Source organism: Ranitomeya imitator, chromosome 2 (genome assembly GCF_032444005.1).
Source record: "Ranitomeya imitator isolate aRanImi1 chromosome 2, aRanImi1.pri, whole genome shotgun sequence".
Lineage (NCBI taxonomy): Eukaryota > Metazoa > Chordata > Amphibia > Anura > Dendrobatidae > Ranitomeya > Ranitomeya imitator.
This window is the reverse complement of record NC_091283.1, coordinates 828523352-828547188: the sequence shown is the minus strand read 5'-3', so window position 1 is coordinate 828547188 and position 23837 is coordinate 828523352. Positions and strand designations below refer to the sequence as shown.

The window sequence follows — 23837 nt, the reverse complement described above, 5'->3', positions numbered from 1 at the left end:
AACTTGGTGTTTCTCTGGAAAGAAAAAGTATTAGAAAATTAGTGATTGAAGAAGCCCTTAACCAAAAGGAATATCTTAAAAAGACTCAAGACTCTTTATATTTCTTAAAATGGATGCCTGTACACATCTGTGAACTATTTATGATCAACATTTGATTTGTTTGTGACAAGAAAATTGTTACCAAGACACTGGCAGTAAAAGATGCTAAAGTTTATCACACCAGCCAGTTTCTCCAGGCCTTAATGGAAAAAGTTCTGCAGGTTAATGAACTAAAAAAAGAACAGACTCTTGCTATTGTAACTCACAATGCTTCAAACCTAAGTAAACATAAACTGGTAAATGAGACTAATGAAGGTGAACAACAGCTAGAAAGAAACTTCAGATTCAGTATGTTTCTGATGGAAGGCCACAGTCTTGTAACGGGGGAACAATAGATATTACTACAGAAGAACAGCAAAATGCTACTTTACAATTAGATGATCTTGTTGAAGCTGCTTCAAAGCTTTCTCATACTCCTCACATGCGCTGTGTTGCGCAAATGTTGCAGCTGGCAATAAGGTAGTCTGCAAGAGAGTCATGCTCGAACTCTGGCAAAGTGAGGAAATTGGTTATTTGTTATGGCTGGCAATCAGGCAACACAGCGTGCAGTAATCAGCGCACATACAGAGATCTGGCAATAACCCAAAACAATAGGATGAGCTCTGAGACGTGGAATCTCTGTAGACTGCAGTACCTGATCTATCCTCACACAACTGGAAGCAGCAGTGGATTGCGCCTATCAACTACCTATGCAACTCGGCACTGCCTGAGGAGCTGACTAGCCTGAAGATAGAAATACAAGCCTGACTTACCTCAGAGAAATACCCCAAAGGAATAGGCAGCCCCCACATATAATGACTGTTAGCAAGATGAAAAGACAAACGTAGGAATGAAATAGATTCAGCAAAGTGAGGCCCGATATTCTAGACAGAGCGAGGATAGCAAAGAGAACTATGCAGTCTACAAAAAACCCTAAAACGAAAACCACGCAAAGGGGCAAAAAAGACCCACCGTGCCGAACTAACAGCACGGCGGTGCACCCCTTTGCTTCTCAGAGCTTCCAGCAAAAGTTAATAGCAAGCTGGACAGAAAAAACAGAAAACAAACTAGAAGCACTTATCTAGCAGAGCAGCAGGCCCAAGGAAAGATGCAGTAGCTCAGATCCAACACTGGAACATTGACAAGGAGCAAGGAAGACAGACTCAGGTGGAGCTAAATAGCAAGGCAGCCAACGAGCTCACCAAAACACCTGAGGGAGGAAGCCCAGAGACTGCAATACCACTTGTGACCACAGAAGTGAACTCAGCCACAGAATTCACAACAGTACCCCCCCCTTGAGGAGGGGTCACCGAACCCTCACCAGAACCCCCAGGCCGACCAGGATGAGCCACATGAAAGGCACGAACAAGATCTGGGGCATGGACATCAGAGGCAAAAACCCAGGAATTATCTTCCTGAGCATAACCCTTCCATTTGACCAGATACTGGAGTTTCCGTCTAGAGACACGAGAATCCAAAATCTTCTCCACAATATACTCCAATTCCCCCTCCACCAAAACAGGGGCAGGAGGCTCCACAGATGGAACCATAGGTGCCACGTATCTCCTCAACAACGACCTATGGAATACATTATGTATGGAAAAGGAGTCTGGGAGGGTCAGACGAAAAGACACCGGATTGAGAATCTCAGAAATCCTATACGGACCAATAAAACGAGGTTTAAATTTAGGAGAGGAAACCTTCATAGGTATATGACGAGAAGATAACCAAACCAGATCCCCAACACGAAGTCGGGGTCCCACACGGCGTCTGCGATTAGCGAAAAGCTGAGCCTTCTCCTGGGACAAGGTCAAATTGTCCACTACCTGAGTCCAGATCTGCTGCAACCTGTCCACCACAGAATCCACACCAGGACAGTCCGAAGACTCAACCTGTCCTGAAGAGAAACGAGGATGGAACCCAGAATTGCAGAAAAATGGAGAGACCAAGGTAGCCGAGCTGGCCCGATTATTAAGGGCGAACTCAGCCAACGGCAAAAATGACACCCAATCATCCTGGTCAGCGGAAACAAAACATCTCAGATATGTTTCCAAGGTCTGATTGGTTCGTTCGGTCTGGCCATTAGTCTGAGGATGGAAGGCCGAGGAAAAAGATAGGTCAATGCCCATCCTACCACAAAAGGCTCGCCAGAACCTCGAGACAAACTGGGAACCTCTCAGAAACAATATTCTCAGGAATGCCATGTAAACGAACCACATGCTGGAAGAACAAAGGCACCAAATCAGAGGAGGAAGGCAATTTAACCAAGGGCACCAGATGGACCATTTTAGAAAAGCGATCACAGACCACCCAAATGACAGACATCTTTTGAGAAACGGGAAGGTCAGAAATGAAATCCATCGAAATATGTGTCCAAGGCCTCTTCGGGACCGGCAAGGGCAAAAGCAACCCACTGGCACGTGAACAGCAGGGCTTAGCCCTAGCACAAATTCCACAGGACTGCACAAAAGCACGCACATCCCGTGACAGAGATGGCCACCAGAAGGATCTAGCAACCAACTCCCTGGTACCAAAGATTCCTGGATGACCGGCCAGCACCGAACAATGAAGTTCAGAGATAACTTTACTAGTCCACCTATCAGGGACGAACAGTTTCTCGGCCGGACAACGATCAGGTTTATTAGCCTGAAATTTCTGCAACACTCTCCGCAAATCAGGGGAGATGGCAGACACAATGACTCCTTCCTTGAGGATACTCGCCGGCTCAGATAACCCCGGAGAGTCGGGCACAAAACTCCTAGACAGAGCATCCGCCTTCACATTTTTAGAGCCCGGAAGGTATGAAATCACAAAATCAAAACGAGCAAAAAATAACGACCAACGGGCCTGTCTAGGATTCAAGCGCTTGGCAGACTCAAGATAAGTAAGGTTCTTATGATCAGTCAAAACCACCACGCGATGCTTAGCACCCTCAAGCCAATGACGCCACTCCTCGAATGCCCACTTCATGGCCAGCAACTCTCGGTTGCCCACATCATAATTACGCTCAGCAGCAGAAAATTTCCTGGAAAAGAAAGCACATGGTTTGAACACTGAGCAACCAGAACCTCTCTGTGACAAAACCGCCCCTGCACCAATCTCAGAAGCATCAACCTCGACCTGGAACGGAAGAGAAACATCAGGTTGACACAACACAGGGGCACAGCAAAAACGACGCTTCAACTCCTGAAAAGCTTCCACGGCAGCAGAAGACCAATTAACCAAATCAGCACCCTTCTTGGTCAAATCGGTCAATGGTCTGGCAATGCTAGAAAAATTACAGATGAAGCGACGATAAAAATTAGCAAAGCCCAGGAATTTCTGCAAACTTTTTAGAGATGTCGGCTGAGTCCAATCCTGGATGGCCTGAACCTTAACCGGATCCATCTCGATAGTAGAAGGGGAAAAGATGAACCCCAAAAATGAAACTTTCTGCACACCGAAGAGACACTTTGATCCCTTCACGAACAAGGAATTAGCACGCAGTACCTGGAAAACCATTCTGACTTGCTTCACATGAGACTCCCAATCATCTGAGAAGATCAAAATGTCATCCAAGTAAACAATCAAGAATTTATCCAGATACTCACGGAAAATGTCATGCATAAAAGACTGAAAAACAGATGGAGCATTGGCAAGTCCGAACGGCATCACCAGATACTCAAAATGACCCTCGGGCGTATTAAATGCCGTTTTCCATTCATCTCCCTGCCTGATTCTCACCAGATTATACGCACCACGAAGATCAATCTTAGTAAACCAACTAGCCCCCTTAATCCGAGCAAACAAGTCAGAAATCAATGGCAAGGGATACTGAAACTTAACAGTGATCTTATTAAGAAGGCGGTAATCAATACACGGTCTTAGCGAACCATCCTTCTTGGCTACAAAAAAGAACCCTGCTCCCAATGGTGACGACGATGGGCGAATATGTCCCTTCTCCAGGGACTCCTTCACATAACTGCGCATAGCGGTGTGTTCAGGTACGGACAAATTAAATAAACGACCCTTAGGGAATTTACTACCAGGAATCAAATCGATAGCACAATCACAATTCCTATGCGGAGGAAGGGCATCAGACTTGGACTCTTCAAATACATCCTGAAAGTCCGACAAGAACTCTGGGATGTCAGAAGGAATGGATGACGAAATAGACAAAAATGGAACATCACCATGTACTCCCTGACAACCCCAGCTGGTTACCGACATAGAGTTCCAATCCAATACTGGATTATGGGTTTGTAGCCATGGCAACCCCAACACGACCACATCATGCAAATTATGCAGTACCAGAAAGCGAATAACTTCCTGATGTGCAGGAGCCATGCACATGGTCAGCTGGGCCCAGTACTGAGGCTTATTCTTGGCCAGAGGTGTAGCATCAATTCCTCTCAACGGAATAGGACACCGCAAAGGCTCCAAGAAAAATCCACAACGTTTAGCATAATCCAAATCCATCAGATTCAGGGCAGCGCCTGAATCCACAAACGTCATGACAGAATATGATGACAAAGAGCACATTAAGGTAATGGACAAAAGGAATTTGGACTGTACAGTACCAATAACGGCAGAGCTATCGAACCGCCTAGTGCGTTTAGGACAATTAGAAATAGCATGAGTAGAATCACCACAATAGAAACACAGTCTGTTCAGACGTCTGTGTTCGTGCCGTTCTACTTTAGTCATAGTCCTGTCGCACTGCATAGGCTCAGGCTTACTCTCAGACAATACCGCCAGATGGTGCACAGATTTACGCTCGCGCAAGCGACGACCGATCTGAATGGCCAAGGACATAGACTCATTCAAACCAGCAGGCATAGGAAATCCCACCATTACATCCTTAAGAGCTTCAGAGAGACCCTTTCTGAACAAAGCCGCTAGTGCAGATTCATTCCACAGAGTGAGTACTGACCATTTTCTAAATTTCTGACAATATACTTCTACATCATCCTGACCCTGGCATAAAGCCAGCAGATTTTTCTCAGCCTGATCCACTGAATTAGGCTCATCGTAAAGCAATCCCAGCGCCTGGAAAAATGCATCAACATTACTCAATGCAGAATCTCCTGGTGCAAGAGAAAACGCCCAGTCCTGTGGGTCGCCGCGCAAAAAAGAAATAATAATCAAAACCTGTTGAATAGGATTACCAGAAGAATGAGGTTTCAAGGCCAAAAATAGCTTACAATTATTTCTGAAGCTCAGGAACTTAGTTCTGTCACCAAAAAACAAATCAGGAATCGGAATTCTTGGTTCTAGCATCGATTTCTGATCAATAGTATCTTGAATCTTTTGTACATTTACAACGAGATTATCCATTGAGGAGCACAGAGCCTGAATATCCATGTCCACAGCTGTGTCCTGAAGCACTCTAATGTCTAGGGGAAAAAAAAGACTGAAGACAGAGCTAAGAAAAAAAAATGATGTCAGGATTTCTTTTTTCCCTCTATTGGAAATCATTGAATGGCTCCTTGTACTGTTATGGCTGGCAATCAGGCAACACAGCGTGCAGTAATCAGCGCACATACAGAGATCTGGCAATAACCCAAAACAATAGGATGAGCTCTGAGACGTGGAATCTCTGTAGACTGCAGTACCTGATCTATCCTCACACAACTGGAAGCAGCAGTGGATTGCGCCTATCAACTACCTATGCAACTCGGCACTGCCTGAGGAGCTGACTAGCCTGAAGATAGAAATACAAGCCTGACTTACCTCAGAGAAATACCCCAAAGGAATAGGCAGCCCCCACATATAATGACTGTTAGCAAGATGAAAAGACAAACGTAGGAATGAAATAGATTCAGCAAAGTGAGGCCCGATATTCTAGACAGAGCGAGGATAGCAAAGAGAACTATGCAGTCTACAAAAAACCCTAAAACGAAAACCACGCAAAGGGGCAAAAAAGACCCACCGTGCCGAACTAACAGCACGGCGGTGCACCCCTTTGCTTCTCAGAGCTTCCAGCAAAAGTTAATAGCAAGCTGGACAGAAAAAACAGAAAACAAACTAGAAGCACTTATCTAGCAGAGCAGCAGGCCCAAGGAAAGATGCAGTAGCTCAGATCCAACACTGGAACATTGACAAGGAGCAAGGAAGACAGACTCAGGTGGAGCTAAATAGCAAGGCAGCCAACGAGCTCACCAAAACACCTGAGGGAGGAAGCCCAGAGACTGCAATACCACTTGTGACCACAGAAGTGAACTCAGCCACAGAATTCACAACAGTTATTGCCGCCAGAAACCCTAAAATTGATTCCATCTTGAAGAAACATGCTGGAAAAGGGCAATTGTGGATCAAGCCACTCAGTAGGACAGCACCTATTTAATGATTGAGTGATTGCTTGAGCTGAAATCCTTTCTTGTAGATATATCCAACCCTCTGGTAACACTAAACGAAGGTCAATGGACAAAGATGGCTGAGTTGAAGGAATTGATTCATCACCCATTTACTATGACTAAAATATTATAAGCTGAGGTTTTAACTCCTGGCATTTTCATAAAGGAGTGGAAGAGCTTACTGTTTTGCTTGTCCCAAAGAGGAGATGGCATTTCTGCTTCAAAGAAATGGAGAGAGACACTGCTATTAGAAAATGTAAAATTCTTCTAGCAGCTCTTTGTGGACCCGAGTTATCATATATTGCTGGATGATTAACAGCTTACTAAATAAAGGAAAAGCAGCTTGAACTGATGTAGCAGTTGGGATGAGTGGGCTACAGGACTGCCAACAGCAAGGGGACTTGGCTCTTGCCAGTGCTTCTACCATATCTTCAGCTTCATCAGTTGGAGTTTAATTTTGAAAAGTATTTGGACGACATGGAGCAGGCAAAGCATTGCTGCCTTGAAAAAGATTCCTCTCCCATAGCAAACCTTTACCATAATTCAGCAAAATTTCACTTGCTTTCAGTGAAGTAAAAAAGTTTAACTGTTCATCAAAATAAAACTGTGCACGAGGCAAATCCTTTTATATCCTGAAATTGTTAGAGATGTTGCCCATGTGGTTACCGCTTTACCACCAACCCAAGTTGGTGTGGAGAGGTTGTTCTCTAGCCCTAAAATATTTAGATCCGATTTCAGGTCCTCTATGAAGGATGATGTGATGCAGGCGAGATTATTTCTCAGAGCAAATTCATAGACTGCACAAATGTTGTTCAGTTTGTTTTTGTTGAAAACTGTTTTTTCCGCACTTGCTTCATAATGTAATGTACATTTACAACTGATTAGTTTTTTTGTTCTAAAGTTGTATTCCATTAAATTTATTTAACGTTCTATCTGAATAGCTTGATTATTGTCATAATGATCAAAACCTGATGTTACCATTTTACTACAGTAAATGTGTCCCTTAAACATGAGCCATGTATGAGGGAGTCGGAGTCAGAGAAATAAAAGAATCAGAGGTTGGGCTTACCGACTCCACGGCCCTGCTGAAATCATAAAGGGATGCGGTATCTGTACTAATATAATGCATGTTCCTTTGTGATGAGCAAATATGATCGTTAACTCGAGATTTCTCGAGCATGCTCGGGGGTCCTTCGAGTATTTTTTTTAGTGCTCGGAGATTTAGTTTTTCCTGCCACAGCTGAATGATTTACATCTGTTAGCCAGCATAAGTACATGTGGGGATTCCCTAGCAACCAGGCAACCCCCACATTAGTGATCGGTGAAAGATCTCAGGATTGTAAACCCTATGAATCAGAACTTCAGATATGTTGTTGTAACATATCCACAAAATCTTGAGTTGTCCTTTTAAATTTGAAGTCCTCTAATTTTTAGCTATATGACCATTTCTATTCTTGACCCATCTCCCTGTAAAAAAAAAAAAAAAAGCGCTAACAATATGAAAATGTAATATATCATACTATGTGTGTGAATATTTATTCACAAATCTATTAACACTTTTAACTTGCTTATGCTTTTTACAGTGGACTCTTCCGCTGTCATGTGCTGAAGGTCATAAGGGGTAACTGGACAAACTACAGCCCTGATAGCTACAGTGACCACAGCTTTTGGCAAATCACTCCTTGCGAAGTGTGTCAAGGTCTAGCCTTATACAAAACTATTAATTTTAAGTTTTCTTTGAGGTAACCCTTTTAATGCCAAGGACATGGTTAATACATCACGACTCAAAGGCTGACAAGACTTTGTCCAGGGGTCACATAACCTCAATGCCATCCCATATGGAACTACCAAGCACCGCATTTTTTTTTTTTTCCTCCCCGCAGATCAAAGCTCTAGTTGCCATATTTGGGACACTGCTATTATCAAACAGGACTGAAAGTTTTAGCTTTGTCATGACAATAATTTTTTAATGTATACATACTCTCCTAACAGGGTGCCATCTTATGTGTTTATCTAGGAGCATTTAGCTGGCTTTCATAAACCAATTAATGAATCTGGCCACGAAAACTTTCTGAAACAAGAGCAAGCAAAGATAATACGACTAGAAAGGCAAGCAGAAGAATTCATCAATGCAGTCTTCTACAAGAAAGGTTTGCAGTGTTTATGGATAAATCTTCTGAGGCTAGTTTCACATTTGCGTTAAAAAACGCAGCGTTTTTAACGCAAACGCATGTGGTGCAAAAAACGCATGTAAACGCGTTAAAACGCTGCGTTTTTTAGACGCATGCATATTTGCATGTGGTAAAAAAATGCGGTGTTTACATGCGTTTTTTCCTGCGTTTGCGTTTTTGAAACTCATGATAAGTGTGTGACAGATGCCAATCGTCAAAATCAACTAGAAAACCCACTATAAACAGAAATAGCTAGGGTTAGGATCCCTAGTAACCATAGGGATCCTATCCTTAGGGATCCTATCCCTAAATCTATCCTAGGGTTATCCCTAGGGTTAGGGTCCCTAGTAACCCTAGGGATCCTTACCCTAGGGATCCTAACCCTTAGGGTTAGGATCCCTAGGGTTAGGATCCCTAGGGTTACTAGGGATCCTAACCTTAGGGTTAGGATCCCTAGGGTTGGGGGGGTGGCTTATCAGTGTGTATTCTTGTGTTTTTCTATTGAAACGCATGCGTTGAAACGCATGTGCTTAAAAACGCATGCGTTTACATAGACAGCAATGCGTTTTTTTGCGGCAAAATTACTACAGGTTGCATTTCCGCAACAAAACGCAAGCATAGAAACGACGCATGCTTCGGCAAAACGCATGCAAAAAAGCATGCGTTTTTAATGTCAAGTATAGAAAAAAACGCATGCTTTTTTGCGCAAAAACGCAAATGTGAAGCCAGCCTTACTTGACTATAAATTTGATTTGTTAGTTTCTGTTCTGACTACAATCGTACTACTATTTTATACAAGGGATGGGGCCAATTTAAGCTGAATAGTTGAGTCATTTCAGGCTGACTCTTAGTTTTAGGCTATGTGCACACAGTGCGTTTTTGATGCATTTTCGTGGCGCGTTTTCTGCTTGGAAATGGGCCAAACATGCTATGGAATCCTTATGCAAGCTTGTTCAATGACAAACCTGAAGTATTGTGCAAGGAATCAGTAAATTTCCGTGTGTATGTGCAGTCTGTTTTTTTTTTTTTTTCTGGCAGCATGTCAAGTCTTTTTGCTTTTCGGCACCCACTGACTTCAATTGAGTCAGTCAAATACACCGCAAAAACGCAGGTATAAAAAATGTTTCCGGATTTGCTGAGTTTTTGTTTTGTGTTTTACTGTCTTCCTATGGTGTTTCCCACGCTGTCATCTGTTTGACAGTGTGGGAAACATTGGCACGGTAGTCCTTAACGGCGGTAATGCTACCGCCGGTAAGACAGAGTGCTGCGGGATCATGCTGGCAGATGTCAGCGTGATCCCGCAGATGTGACTCACCCGCAGTAACGTTACTGTCGGTCAGCACTTCGGGATCATGCTGGCAAATGTCAGCGTGACCCCGCAGCTGTGACTGCGACCTGCAGGTGTGGGCCGATGAGACTACTGCTCCCATCGGGCTACGTCTGCTGTCACTGATAATAGTTACAACAGGTGCTGCTGATGGAAGACTTAGTGATATCTGCCGGTGCCTGTGCTCATAGTTTAAAAAAAAAAAAAAAGATAAATTACATATTCAAATAAAAAAAACATTATACTCATCTTAACGCCCGATGCCCATGTCTCCTAGAAATAATGTAAAATAATAAACAAACATATACTCACCTGTCTGCCGTAGTCCACGCAATCCTGAGTGTCCCACAGCGATCTCAGGTGTAGAACAGTCACATCTGGAGATGTAGAAGAAGGCTAGCACTCGACTTCTTCTGTGGAGCTGACGGTGCTAGTGAACGGAGCCAGTAGTCCCATCGATAATAAAATATATAATCCGTGTACTTGTACAGGATAAGGTTTGCTTCAGGTGAATAATTTATTGGTGAAAAGTGAGGTTCCCTTTTCACCAATAAATTATTCACTTGAAGCAAACTTTATCCTGTACAAGTACAGTGATTATATATTTTAACATCGGGAGATGTGACTGGTCTACCCAGCGATCGCCTCCTGTCAGTGTATCACGGAGCTGCTGTGAGAGTTCATCAGCTCCGATGCTCTCGCTTACGGCACTGCTGCATGAGAACTTTCCCACGCAGCAGTGGTGCCATAAGGGGGATCAGCAGAGCTAATCACATGGTGAACTCTCTCACGGCAGCTCAGTGATACACTGTGGGAGCTATTACCTCCTGTCAGTGTATCGCCCGCTGTCTTTGAGAGCAGTAACATTACTGACTCCCCGTCTTATAAACACCTCTCCATTACTAACCTGTGAACTTGATGTCACCTGGCAATACAAAGGTAACATCAACCCCACAAATATTAACCTCACTTGCCACCGCTACAGAGCAAGTGGGAAGAGCGAGGCTAAGTGCCAGATTTGGCGCATCTTATAGATGCGCCTTTTCTGGGGTGGCTGAGAGCTGATGTTTTCAGTCTGGGAGGGGCCAATATCCATGGCTCCTTCCTAGGCTATTAATATCAGCCCACAGCTGTCTGCCTAGCCTTTGCTGGTTAGATTTTATAGGGGGTCGCTATGTCAGTTTTTTTTTTCTGGGGTCCCCTTGTAAACTAGCCAGTGTAAAGTCTAAGCAAACAGCTGTGAGCTGATACTAATAGCCTGGGAGCCTTTATGGCGATTGGCTCCTTATCAGAATATTAAGATCAGCCATCGGCTTTTCCTCTGCTGTTTATTAAAATTGCGCAGGAGCCCACACAATGATTTGTTGTTTTTTTTCTTTAAAATTAACAGTTGCTGTCTGGTTACAGGCTATGTCTGTTCCTTCTGCTAACGCTCCTACATAGGCTGGTGACAATGTGTGTTTGTGTTTTACTTATCGGCTTAGTAATGAGGGTGTTGGGCTGACACCTTTTCATTACTAAGCCTAGGGCAAGGTGTCAATGACAGCTGCTGACACCAAGCCCTATTACTGCTTCAGCATGAGAAAGGTGGTGTTGAACCAAGATATTATCACACAACTTTTTTTTAAAAAAAATCTTTATTTAGCTCAAAAAAGCATTCATTGCTGTACAAAAAAAATACAAAAAGCATGCATTTTTTCTTGCCAAGAGATGCAGAAACCTTGCAGAAATTTCTGCAAGCAAATGCTCAACGTGCGCACACAGCCTTAGGCTGGGTTCACACTTGCGGTTTTTACCGCGGAACCGCCGCGATTTTGATGCTGCGGGTCCGCAGCAGTTTCCATAGCATTTCCATTTACATGTAAACCCTATGGAAACCGCAAACCGCTGTGCACATGCTGCGGGAAAAACCGCGCAGAAACGCAGCGGTTTAAAACCCGCAGCATGTCACTTCTTTGTGCAGAATCGCTGCGATTCTGCACCCATAGGAATGCATTGAACCGCTTACTTCCCGCATGGGGCTGTGCCCACGTTGCGGGAAGTAAGCGGCTAATGTGTGGTTCCTACCCGGGGTGGAGGAGAGGAGACTCTCCTCCAGGCACTGGGAACCATATTTGGGGTAAAAAAAGGAATAATAAAAAAAAATCATGTTATACTCACCCTTTGAAGTCTCAGCGCTGCACGCGGCCGTCCGGTGAGAGTTGCTGTGCGACCAGGACCTGCGGTGACGTCGCGGTCACATGACCGTGACGTCACGAAGGGTCCTTCTCGCATAGCATCTTTGGAACCGGACCGCCGGGTGCAGCGTCCAGGAGATCGTCAGAGGGTGAGTATAACCAATTTTTATTATTTTTAACATTACTATTGATGCTGCATATTGCTGCATATGCAGCATCAATAGTATAGGCGGAAACCCGCAGGGGAAACCGCGGAACAAACCACGATAAATCTGCAGGGAGAACCGCAGCGGTTTTGCCCGGCAGATTTATCAAATCCGCTGCGGGAGAACCCGCAGAGGGACGCCGCAAAGTGTGAACATGGCCTAAATCTTCAGTACTACCAGCTTGAGCTTTTTCAGCTTTAAGTAGTGCATCCATAGTATCCACTCTACCTTGTACTGTTTAGGATTTCAGTTCATGGCTGAATCTCCACTAGGAAGTTAAGCGAGATCATGCTTAAGAGAATTAATATTAAAATATAATCTTGGGTCTTGAACATTAGATTAAAAAGTAGCAAAAATGGGGTTATATATAACTGTTAGAATTACATGATGAAACGTATTTTCATAAATGTTTAATGTGAGAAACTATTTTTAAAAAGTCTCATTTATTGTTTTGTTTGTTTTTTATTCCCCTGATAAATCTAGACAGTCCTAGGATCTCTGATCCTAATATTCCCTTAGTTGCTCGTGAGATCATGCAGCGAATGATTCGACAGTTTGCTGCTGAATATACCTCAAAGAATAGCTCTACTCAGGATTCCAGCCCGCCCAACAGCACAAAGAACCAAAGCTTGCCGAAGTCCCCCTCCGGACAAAGTTCACCTCCCCCAGCCACTACCCAGAATCCTGTGCTTAGCAAGCTTCTGATGGCTGACCAAGATTCTCCCTTAGACCTCACAGTCAAGAAGCCCCGTTTGGAAGAACCCTGTGAGCAAGGTATCGTAAGTTTACATAGATTTGTTTCAATCACTCTGGTTTCATGTCTCGATTGTATGGTTTTAATGCGCTTTAGCTGCAGCAAAGCTTTTCTTCCCTAACCAAAATTATGCACTTTAAGCCCAGTAAAGCACTATATGTGTATTGCATCGGAGGTCCCGTAACAGGTAGACTCACTCTGGGCAGGTTTGAAATTTGCATACATATAAATGGGATTTGCAAACTTCAGGCGTGTGGAATTTTTGCAAGAAGTAGGAAGGTGCAGAAATTGGAAGCTGTTGTGTTGCCTAACCTTATGAAAACTACTTCTGAGCTGCCTGCAAATTGTGGCCCTCTGTTAGGATTCTAAGTCTTACCTGCTTTTTGTTTTGTATAAAACCTAATGTGTCCGACTTTTTAATACAATTAGTATTGTCATGTAATAACTTTAATGCTAAATATTGTCAGCGGTATAAGACGGAGTTGGTGAAGGGTTAAGTGGGTTTCACATCTACTGGGGAATTCTATATAACTGGTTCAGGAACAAGCAGAATTGACATCCATATCAGATTTTTTAAATGACTGATACAAACGGTAGCCAAATGGCCATATTTACTACTGTATGGTGCATCTGGAGTCCACTGTCCGTTGTTAAAAACAGAAAAAATAAGTTCTGCTGGCTGAACTTTTCTCCTTCACCTCATTGGGCGACAGACCGTGGGTGTATGCTGCTGTCACTAGGAGGCTGACACTAAGTGATACAAAGAAAGTTCTCTCCTCCCCTGCAGTATACACCCTCCTGCTGGCTCTCAGCTCCTCCCCTGCAGTATACACCCTCCTGCTGGCTCTCAGCTCCTCCCCTGCAGTATACACCCTCCTGCTGGCTCTCGGCTCCTCCCCTCCAGTATATACCCTCCTGCTGGCTCTCGGCTCCTCCCCTGCAGTTTACATCCTCCTGCTGGCTCTCAGCTCCTCCCCTGCAGTATACACCCTCCTGCTGGCTCTCAGCTCCTCCCCTGCAGTATATACCCTCCTGCTGGCTCTCAGCTAACCAGTTCTTGCTTAGTGTCTGTAGGAGGCACATGGGTCTGTTTCAGACCCCAACGTTTTTATTTTATTGTTTAATTTTCTGTAAATTTTTATTTTTTTAATTAACGGAGTGAAGGGGGCGACGGTTCCGATCTCCCTCGAACCATCAACAGGCGAGCACGGCGAGTATGCCTCCTCGTACCCTCTCCTGCGACGTGGGAAGCCATGCCTGAGCTCACTTCAGGGGCGACTGTTCCTTCGAATCCCGATCTCCCCACACCAGCAGCAGGCGACCACATGGAGTGTCGCCTCCATGTATCCTTTCCTGGAGCCAGGCCTAATGCCGGACAACTGGCCCTGTCCACCCGGACTGAACTCCGTGGATGTACAGAGGCCCCTTTCTATGGCGTCCGAGCAGCCCCTACTGTCCCACCACTGTTAAAGCGGATGGCACAAGGAGGCGGACGGTTCCTCTCCACCTCCCTAACAAAGGGATGATGGATTGAGGCTTATCCCTGCACCGTTCACGCTGCACAGAACAGCGCTGAAACCCACATCCGCGGCGGCTCCATGCTGGGACCCGCATCAATGGTGAGTGGATCCATCTTCAGTGGGATATTCACATGCTGACAGGCAGCCTCAGCCACTTCCCTGTGGCCCACCTCTCTGAGGTAACGCTCTGGATGGCTGCAAAAATTTAGCCCCTGGCTTCGGCCGATTTGTAGGCCGCATCCTGGAAATCTTGCCTGGAACGACCCACTGGTGACGTCCGCCGGCTACGGAATTTTAGGCCCCGGCTTGGGCCTATTCAACATAGTGTCTGTGGCTCCGCCCCCCCAAATTGGCGCTTCTTGCTCTCTGCGAGATTTTATCAACTCTGCAGCTCCCGGTGGCCATCTTCGTCCACCCAGCCAGCTCACACTGGGGTGACAGTTTTTTTGCATTAAAGGGGCACATTGACTCTACATCAGTACCCGGGTAAGGAAGTACCTGGTCTTAAAGGCACACGATTAGTAGTCCCTGGTCTTAAAGGCACATGACCAGTATTTCCTGGTCTTAAAGGTGCATGACCAGTATTCTCTGGTCTTAAAGGCGCATGACCAGTATTCCCTGTTCTTAAAGGTGCATGACCAGTATTCTCTGTTCTTAAAGGCGTATGACCAGTATTCCCTGACCAAGAGATTGAATCCCTCTGTGTACCCTCTGTGTTTGGAGTGCTCGCAGGACCAATATACATGGTCCCTATCCTACATGGGAGCCGTCGGCTAGCAGGGGCCGCAAGTATTCTAGAAACGTGTAGGTGTCTAGAAACATACAGGCATCTAGAAAACGGAAGTTTTTTGTTTCCTGCTCCCTCACCAATGATTTGATGACAACAAGGCTCTGAATATGGATTGGATATTGCCTGAACTTGCCAGAGCTTCAGAGACTAAACTCCCTCGAGAGCATTTGCCATTCAATTCGGATAAGCAATTCACTGGACAGAAGCCTCTACGTTGGATGTCATGCCTGGCCTGTTTTTTTAAGGGCGACGTCCTTTAAAGGGCACCGATCTCACACCATCAACAGACGAGCACACGGAGTGTCGCCTCCATGTTTCCTCTTCTGCATCCAGGCCTAACGTCAGACAACCTGTCCTGTCCACCCGGAGACCTGAACTCTGTGGACATACAGAGGCACCCTTTTTGGCGTACGAGCACCCCCCTCTGCATCACCACTATTTAGCGGAAGATGCAAGAAGGCGGACAATTCCTCTCCACTTCCCTGTTAAGAGGTTGATGGATCGAGGGTTCCTAATTTTTATCTCTGCACCGTGAAAAGAGAGCGGCGATGGCAAGAGACTATGACCTGCTGGATGCAGCCGCACATTCTGCCATGGGGCAGATTATCCGGGTAGAATCTCCTGTGGTATACCTACCAGTATCCCTACCCGATGGGTCATCAATTAAAAATACCACGGACTGTCAGATAGCAAATCTGGTTCGTTCCGTCTTCGGGTTCGGCGCTCTATCCTACCTAGCGGCCGCATGGATTGCTAGAGCAATGGTCTCCTGGCTGGAGACCTTAACTACCTTGATTCACACCAGTAACAACTGGCCAATCAAATCCTTTGAGCGGGAGACTGACAAAGGATTGTATAAGGATTGTCCAGCACAGTCTAGATCTAAGGGATCTTGGTTCCAAACAGGGGAACGAAAAGTAAGATCGACCCTGGACCTCAAACTTCTAACAACCTTTGACATGGTCCTCCTTCTTTGGATGGAGTCCCTCCGCTCAGCTATTACTTCAATAGAAAGAGGTGCAGTTTCCGGCATCCATCGATATTCGGGGTGCTTACCCTCTGCAAAAATTCCTTCGCCTTTCCATTCGTCAACAGCATTTTCGGAAGCAGAAAGGGGCCCCAGTGATCCTCAGAGATCCGCACTGACCACGTCCGTTTTTTGTTTGCGGAGCTAGTATCTTCTCGCCTTATCGCAGCAAAACTGCAAGTAGGGACTTTCTCAAAGGGAGTTTTCACACGTAGTCCTTCTCTATCGCATACCGTTAGCTCATTGGGACCTTATTATTCCTAGGAGCCTTACAGTAGGCTCCTTTTCATCCGGGCAGACTTTACTATCAGGAAAAGTCGCCCATTTTTCCTCAGCAATATTCTCACTCTGACGAGTCTTCGGAGCTAGCTGCTCTGCTCTTTCAGACTTTTTTTCCCTTATTACCTTCGAGGCAAGGTTGTCCTCAGGCCATCCCCATCCCTTGTTACCAAGTTGGTACTGTATTACCACTGTTATGAGGGCATAGTTCTTCCCTCATCTCTTTTGGCACCAGTCCACAAAATGGAATGAGTTCCCCCATATTCTGGACGAAGTGAGTGCTCTGAGTAGGTACGTCTTGAGGACGGCGTCCTTCCGAAGGTTGGACGCTTTATTTGGGCTTCCTGACTGTAGAGGAAGGCTTCCTGACATTTTCAGGAAGGGTTTAGCCGTTTCATCGACCATGATAACATGGTGAATTCGTTCCACCATCCAGGAGTCCTTCCGTGCTAGATGTCAGCCTATCTCCCTGTCTATCAAGGGTTCTAGGCACCAGGCGTCGGCAAGGCACGCCTGCAAGCTTGCGGATTCGTCCAGTCCGCATGCATTCTTGAAGCACTATAATTCCAACACTTCCACAGATGTGAGTCTGGGCAGGCGGACTCTGCAGGCCGCGGTGGCGCACTTGTAAGTAGCGGTTACACAGGGCCTGATCTATTGTTGTCCCCACCAGGGACTGCTTTGGGACGTCCCACGGTCTGTGTCCCCCAATGAGGCGAAGGAGAAATAGGGATTTTTGTGTACTCACCGTAAAATCCTTTTCTCCGAGCCATTCATTGGGGGACACAGCTCCCACCCTGTTATTAGCTTATGATTGTTTTTTATAATCTGACATGCTATACGCTCATATATAATATGGCATGCTATACGCTCATATGTTGTTATTGATCTCCTCCTGCTTTTGCACCGAACTGGTTAGCTGAGAGCCAGCAGGAGGGTGTATACTGCAGGGGAGGAGCTAACTTTCTTTGTATCACTTAGTGTCAGCCTCCTAGTGGCAGCAGCATACACCCACGGTCGTGTCCCCCAATGAATGGCTCGGAGAAAAGGATTTTACAGTGAGTACACAAAAATCCCTATTTTGTTCCATTCGAAGAGTGGACACTTCACAACGATATGAACCCCCCGTGGAAATCAATTGAGCGCTTTTTCCTCTGCATCAGTTATTAAACTTGATACTGTGTCCCTAATGCAGTTGTGAATCCTGCTTTACTGAAATGTTGTATAAACCTAAATGTGTAAAAGTATTCAATAGTAAAACAAGACTGTGTCCAATAAATTAGTGAAACTTTCCCATATGTCACTTGATTGTCTACAGTGGGTGGCGAGTGTGGCTAATTCACATTAAATTAGATAGGTTAATTGCTAGGTGTTCCCTCTTATTGCTTGTTCTCTAGCAATGACTCAGTTTATTTCCTTTAGTAATGATGACAATTACCTATAGTAATAAAAGTAAATGTTGATTTTGTTTTGTTCTATTTCAGCAGATGGAGTGCTTGACTTGTCCACTAAAAAAAGTCCTTGTTCTGGTAGCCCAAACTCCTCTATTTCTCCAAGTACCTCAAACAATATAGGGAATGGGTAAGCATCATCAACTCATCACATACACTATGTTCTTTTAATTGCTCTAAACTAAATCATATCAGATTTCTAAACTAAAGTGATTATACTTTCCATCTTTTTAAAGCAATGAAATTCACTCTTTAAATTAATTTAGTGTCGTGTTCATGAAATCATATACTTTGTTCCCATTCATTGTATGACCAATTTCATATAAATCTGCAGGATTAAAAGCTTGCAATGATCATAAGGATTGTCTGGGCACTTATAAAAAGGAGAAAACCTGGGTTTGATATAGATTTAATAATTAGGAATTTACATATTGCCTTAACACTTTAATGAGCATTTCCAATTTTTTTTTAATTATTTTGTAAAAAGGATTTTTTATCTTTTGTTTTGTTTGTTTTTTTAACTATTTTACCTAATATTTGTGGCTTCATAGCTTTTAAATCCAGAAATCCATATCTGCATTTTCATTATATTTTGTGTGGCTTTTTTTCATAACCCTTTATCAAGTTTGTACAGATTTTATAGTTCTAGCTGTATTAAATAAAATTTCATTTTTACATTTATTTTTTTTAAACTATAGAGCTGTCGTAATTCAGCCAAGTGTTTGGGATTCATAAAGTTGGGAAAGCATGTGACGTGGCTGTAGAAAGCATCCATATGCTCTATTATTTATATATTTGTTTTCTATCCAAATATGTATCTTGCATTTCAATGTATTAAATCACGTCTTAAAATCTATAATCAATCACCATCTAAATCACGCCTATTGTCACCTATCGAATCTGTTCTGTCAAGAGGAAAAATGGTCTGACTGATGCTGTAATCTTAACTTAGACTTACTGATTTGTTGGGGTTTTGGTGAGTTTTGTTTGCTTTTTTCCAAATTATAGATCTGCCCAGTGGATAATATTTGACTTAAAAATAGCACATGTTAAAGTGCAGACCTCAAATTGTAAGGCCATTTTTTCTCTTATTTTATTCTAAAGAATAAAATCATTTTAAAATAGTTGAAGCCCCATTCTTTACAGATGGGCTGTTCTTAATGTGTTTTTTTGTTTTGTTTTTGTTTTCTGTATGATGTGAGCAGCAGGCACTGTCTTAGTTTTATTTTAGAAGATTGCATTATGTACCAAGTGGCTTACTCTTTTATTACTGTACTTGTTTAGTGGTAACGTCACATAAATCACTTGTGTATACACCTTAAAGGGATTGACCACTACCTTATTGATAAGTAAAGTGCTACTCACAGACCGTTGCGCAAAATCTTTTTGATTTATTTTTTCCTTTTTCCTACAACAATTTGTGAACCCAACCAAAGATCAAGTGATTTTTTTTTGTTTGTTTTTTGTTGCCCACAAAATTTCATTTATTTTCTGTGAATCTAGTTTTATTTTTGTTAAACACACACTGATGCTGAGATAATGTTAGAATACAAAAAAGTGATGTTACCCAAGCAAGGCCTTCTAATAAAGGAGTGGCCCCATTCACCCATCCCTCCCTACCTGTGCAAGTTCTGCTCACATCAGTTTCCTTCCATCCAATTAGGCGACCTGGGAGACCCAGCCTGCACCGTCCAGATGGACTTCTGCGCAGTGGTGATGGGGTGCCTCCAAGAAGTTTGCTGGATGCAACCAGGGAAACTTATGGCCACTCCACACCTCTAAAAGTGCCATTGGCTCGCTCCTTGCAGATTAGTGAGGAATTGCATAGCAGAAAATTTTCAGCAGCTGCCAGCCATGGTTCGTCTGGACTGCAGAATCAAGGACAACATTTGATTTTATCCAGGGAAGCTTCTTGGGCAAAACCGCACTACGAATTAAATTTTGGCCGTGTGAAGTATAGGGGTAATGGCGCACTCAGCAACATCAGTGACCTGCCTATTCTCACAGAAAATGCAAATGCTTTTCACAAAAATGTTCCCAACAAGCATGAAATTAAAAAGGAATTGGGCCTTTCTTCACCAGTTGATTTAAAAATTCCACAGGTCCGAGGCATGGATTTGTCTTGGGAGTCCCGCAGTGGGGATCTTTACAATTACAACTCTTTGGTTATGGGTTCACAAACTGAGAGTGCACTTAGCAAAAAATTAAGGACTATCCTTCCAAAGCAAAATCGAAGGAATTTATTGGATACTACCACTGATTCCTGGAGCTCAGATGTTGAGCAGTCTACCTCTGGACAGCCATATTCCACCTCAGATCAGGAAGGAGACCCTGGCTCTAAACAACCAAGAAAAAAACGAGGGAGATACAGACAGTATAACAGTGAGATACTGGAGGAAGCTATTGCCGTGGTCATGAACGGCAAAATGAGTGTCTCCAAAGCTCAAAGCATTTATGGGATTCCTCATAGCACACTGGAGTACAAAGTTAAAGAGCGGTTAGGCACATTAAAAAACCCTCCAAAGAAAAAGCTGAAACTAATGAGGTTGGAAGAACAAGATATTGTAGTAAAAAGTGAACTGGAACCTCAGGAAGAGGTGGAGGCATCGCCAAGTGCAAATGAATCTAAAGATGAATAGGCATGTTGTAAAGTCCTAAGTTTAGGAAATGAGTTGTAACCAAACTGGGCCTGCACTTCTGTCTTCTGATGCACAGCACACTTTACACCTGTTTAACTTATTGTGTGAAACTTTTAAGGCAGTTTCCTAACAGACCTCTACAGGTGCAAATTCTGTGCTCAAAATCAGGCAGATTTGTCAATTCCTCATGCCCGGTACAACCCTTGAATACTTTATTTGGCCTTTACGCATGCTCTTTATTTTCAATAGCGAATTGTTACCTCAGCAAGAGAACCTATACATGTGAATATGGACTCGTTGCTATGGAGCCTGCATGTATTGTGTTCTTGATGTCTATTTAAAAAAAAAAAAAGTTTTTTTTAACACAAGTCCACTTTAAAAATTTCAGGAGTTACTTAAATATATACTACCAATGTCTAGGGGTAAAAAAAAAATCTAAAGATATTTAAACAATTCATTTCCTAGAAGTCTGATTTTAAGTGTTTTATGCCAAAATGATTATTTCTGAAAAATTGAATGTACCTCGCGTAACTTTTGGAGGTTGTTACTTTTTTCGGAGAATGCAAAAGGAAAGGCTTTAGTTCAAAGTGGCAGTGTGCAGAGAGCACAACATGTGGGTATGGGTAGGCCTCGCGGCAGTACGTTTCTAACCTACAAATGAGAGTATTACTAGAGCTTTACATTTCTTACGTTTTAAAGATTCTCCTTGAACAGGGCAATGTTCGTCCTGTTCAACCAGGAAGTATGGAGGCATCTGAACAGGTGTGCGTGTGGTTATTTTTGTTTGCTTTGTTTTTTAAAAACAAATTATTTTTTTTTTCCTTGTGAAATGAAATTTTATGTATGTGTCAGTACACATATATCCTCATAACACTCCAGCAACGACTATTGAAAAATTGAAAACATTTCATTGCAACTGAAGATGGACTTCTGTATGTTTAGATAGATTACATGGTTAATTTTACACTACACTGCTTTCCCCCTACCCCCAATCTTGGCTTACCTGCCATATTACTTACAGGGAGGATCTTTCACACACTACCTTCAAAACTATACCAGTTGCCAGATCAACACTAAATCTGAGTGGCAAAGTGATGATAGTGTTTTTCTGTAGTAGCCTTATCACAAAGACTAGCTCTTTCTGGAGATGTTGGTTTACACACAGTCCTCATTTTAGAACCTATCTGGATTTGTACACGCTACCTGATTTATAGTTACTAAACTGTGTGGTTTCTACATTTATAGGTTTCAGGGGTCTCATACACACTTTTAACTACTGTGATATTTATCTGGTGCATATCGTTTCATAACAGTACAACCTCATAATTATTCCTCAGATTTCAGGAATGATGGGCACTCCTTGAGTCTAGCAAGTTTGCTAGGATTGATTTTTACTGTATAATATTCATTGTGTAAGCTGAATCAATCATTGTCCGGTGTAGATTATCTCGAGCTGCAGCATTTACAGCCTCTTCAGGTAACTGTTCTTTATAAGCACTCCTCCATGAACCACACAGTTTTGTACTATATATATATATATATATTTTTTTTTTTTTTTTTTTTTTTTTTTTTTTCTCCTCTCTGCTCTCCATACGTTTTAAACACTCCACTCTGAGCTTGTTTTGCACCAAACCTGCTCTATAAAGATTTGCACCATTTGTAAAAGCTGATATTTACTCTCTATTTTTTTTTCTTTACTTCAGTTGCTATGCTTTATACTTGTATACAGTGGTAAATGTAAAATAGGTTTATAATTCAGATTTTTTTTAAAAAAAAGGCAGTTTAGGTTGACACATAATGACTGCACTGCAATGTTAACATGGGTCCTTGTACATTATACATTAAAGGGTAGGCTCACATTTTTTGCATAATAGCAATGCTATAAATTTAAAAGCGGGTCTTTTCTAACAAGACCTCCATTATTTACAGTGATCTGTCTAGACTCGCTTAATTTGGTCTCGACAGACTTGTATAGGAAATAGAGTACTTAATCTGGATTAGGATGGGGATTTGAGGTCTGATTTGGTGAGAACCCCTGCCTGATACTTTGCACTGTTAATGATCCAGTCTGTATAGTGAATAATTTTTAACTTGGGGGGCTTGTAAGGATTGTCAATCCTTCTTGTAGAAGCTTCAAACAAAAAGTACATCCTTAACTGTACGCATTTTGATGTTACCCCTCCCTCCCCATCTGTATGTTGTCTTTTTTATAAAACGGATAACACACTGAGCTATAAAGTGTAATGGAACCATTCACACATCCTTTTTATTATTTTCTTTGTTATTTTGTGTTTATTGGCAGACGGTTACACGGTCCGTATTTGGTCAGTATTGTACACTAACATTTGTAAGCCAAAACCAGGAGTGGAACATTCAGAGCAATACTCTAATAGAAACACGTGCACAAATTTTGCATGTTTGTCCCAGCTTGGTTTTGGTTTACAAATACTGATGTTTAATACTGACCAAATACTGATAGTGTGACCATAGCCTTTGGCCAAATCTGATGAGAATCGGACGATCTGAGGATCCGTCAAAATTGGATAAGCTCCATTTACATCAGTTTTCTATCAGTTTTTCATCTGTTTTTAGCTGATCTGTTGTGAAGGGTCATTGGTGGAAAATTGGTTTGGTCAGTTTACTGCCCTTTTTTTTTTTTTTTTTTCCTCTCTCCAAGCGGATGACATATGGGAGGAAAACAGACTGGTTTTGTGACTGATATAAAAACTGGAAACACTGACTGTAGTCTAATGTGAATCCAAAAGGAATTAAAAAATGTCAAAGGACTTACCCTTTTTTTCTTGGATAATTTTTGGCTTGAACTGCTTCAAAACAGAAGTGATGATTAAAAAAAAAAAACCTCACAAACTCCTCTAGGAAGTAAAGTTCCATCTTCAATCGTGATGGTACATTTGTATGTGCCTCTCCTGCCAGCACCCAGCGGTACAATGAAGGGTTCTGGCATTGTGGTCCCTTTATTCTCAGGTTTGAATTCCCAAGTCAGACTCACAGCAGTAGCATATTGCTAGGATCTCACTTTATCATAAATTTACATTATTCAGATGTTATAGAAGAAACTTAAA

The 23837-nt window shown here is 43.0% G+C and overlaps 1 protein-coding gene across 4 annotated transcripts in view; it reads left to right on the top strand.

Moving 5' to 3' along the window:
* Positions 1-23837, top strand: part of LCOR (ligand dependent nuclear receptor corepressor) — a 119319-nt gene that overhangs the window by 66572 nt on the left and 28910 nt on the right. Inside the window, exons 4-7 of one of the 4 annotated variants that reach the window (XM_069754048.1) lie at positions 8431-8563; positions 12778-13068; positions 18149-18245; positions 19779-22265. In XM_069754048.1, the coding sequence (XP_069610149.1) occupies positions 8431-8563; positions 12778-13068; positions 18149-18245; positions 19779-20754 (1497 nt within the window). In that variant the 3' untranslated portion in view covers positions 20755-22265. Of the gene's footprint in view, positions 1-8430; positions 8564-12777; positions 13069-18148; positions 18246-19778; positions 22266-23837 lie in introns of those variants that run through there. The other 3 variants (XM_069754049.1, XM_069754046.1, XM_069754047.1) reach the window with 3 other exon arrangements.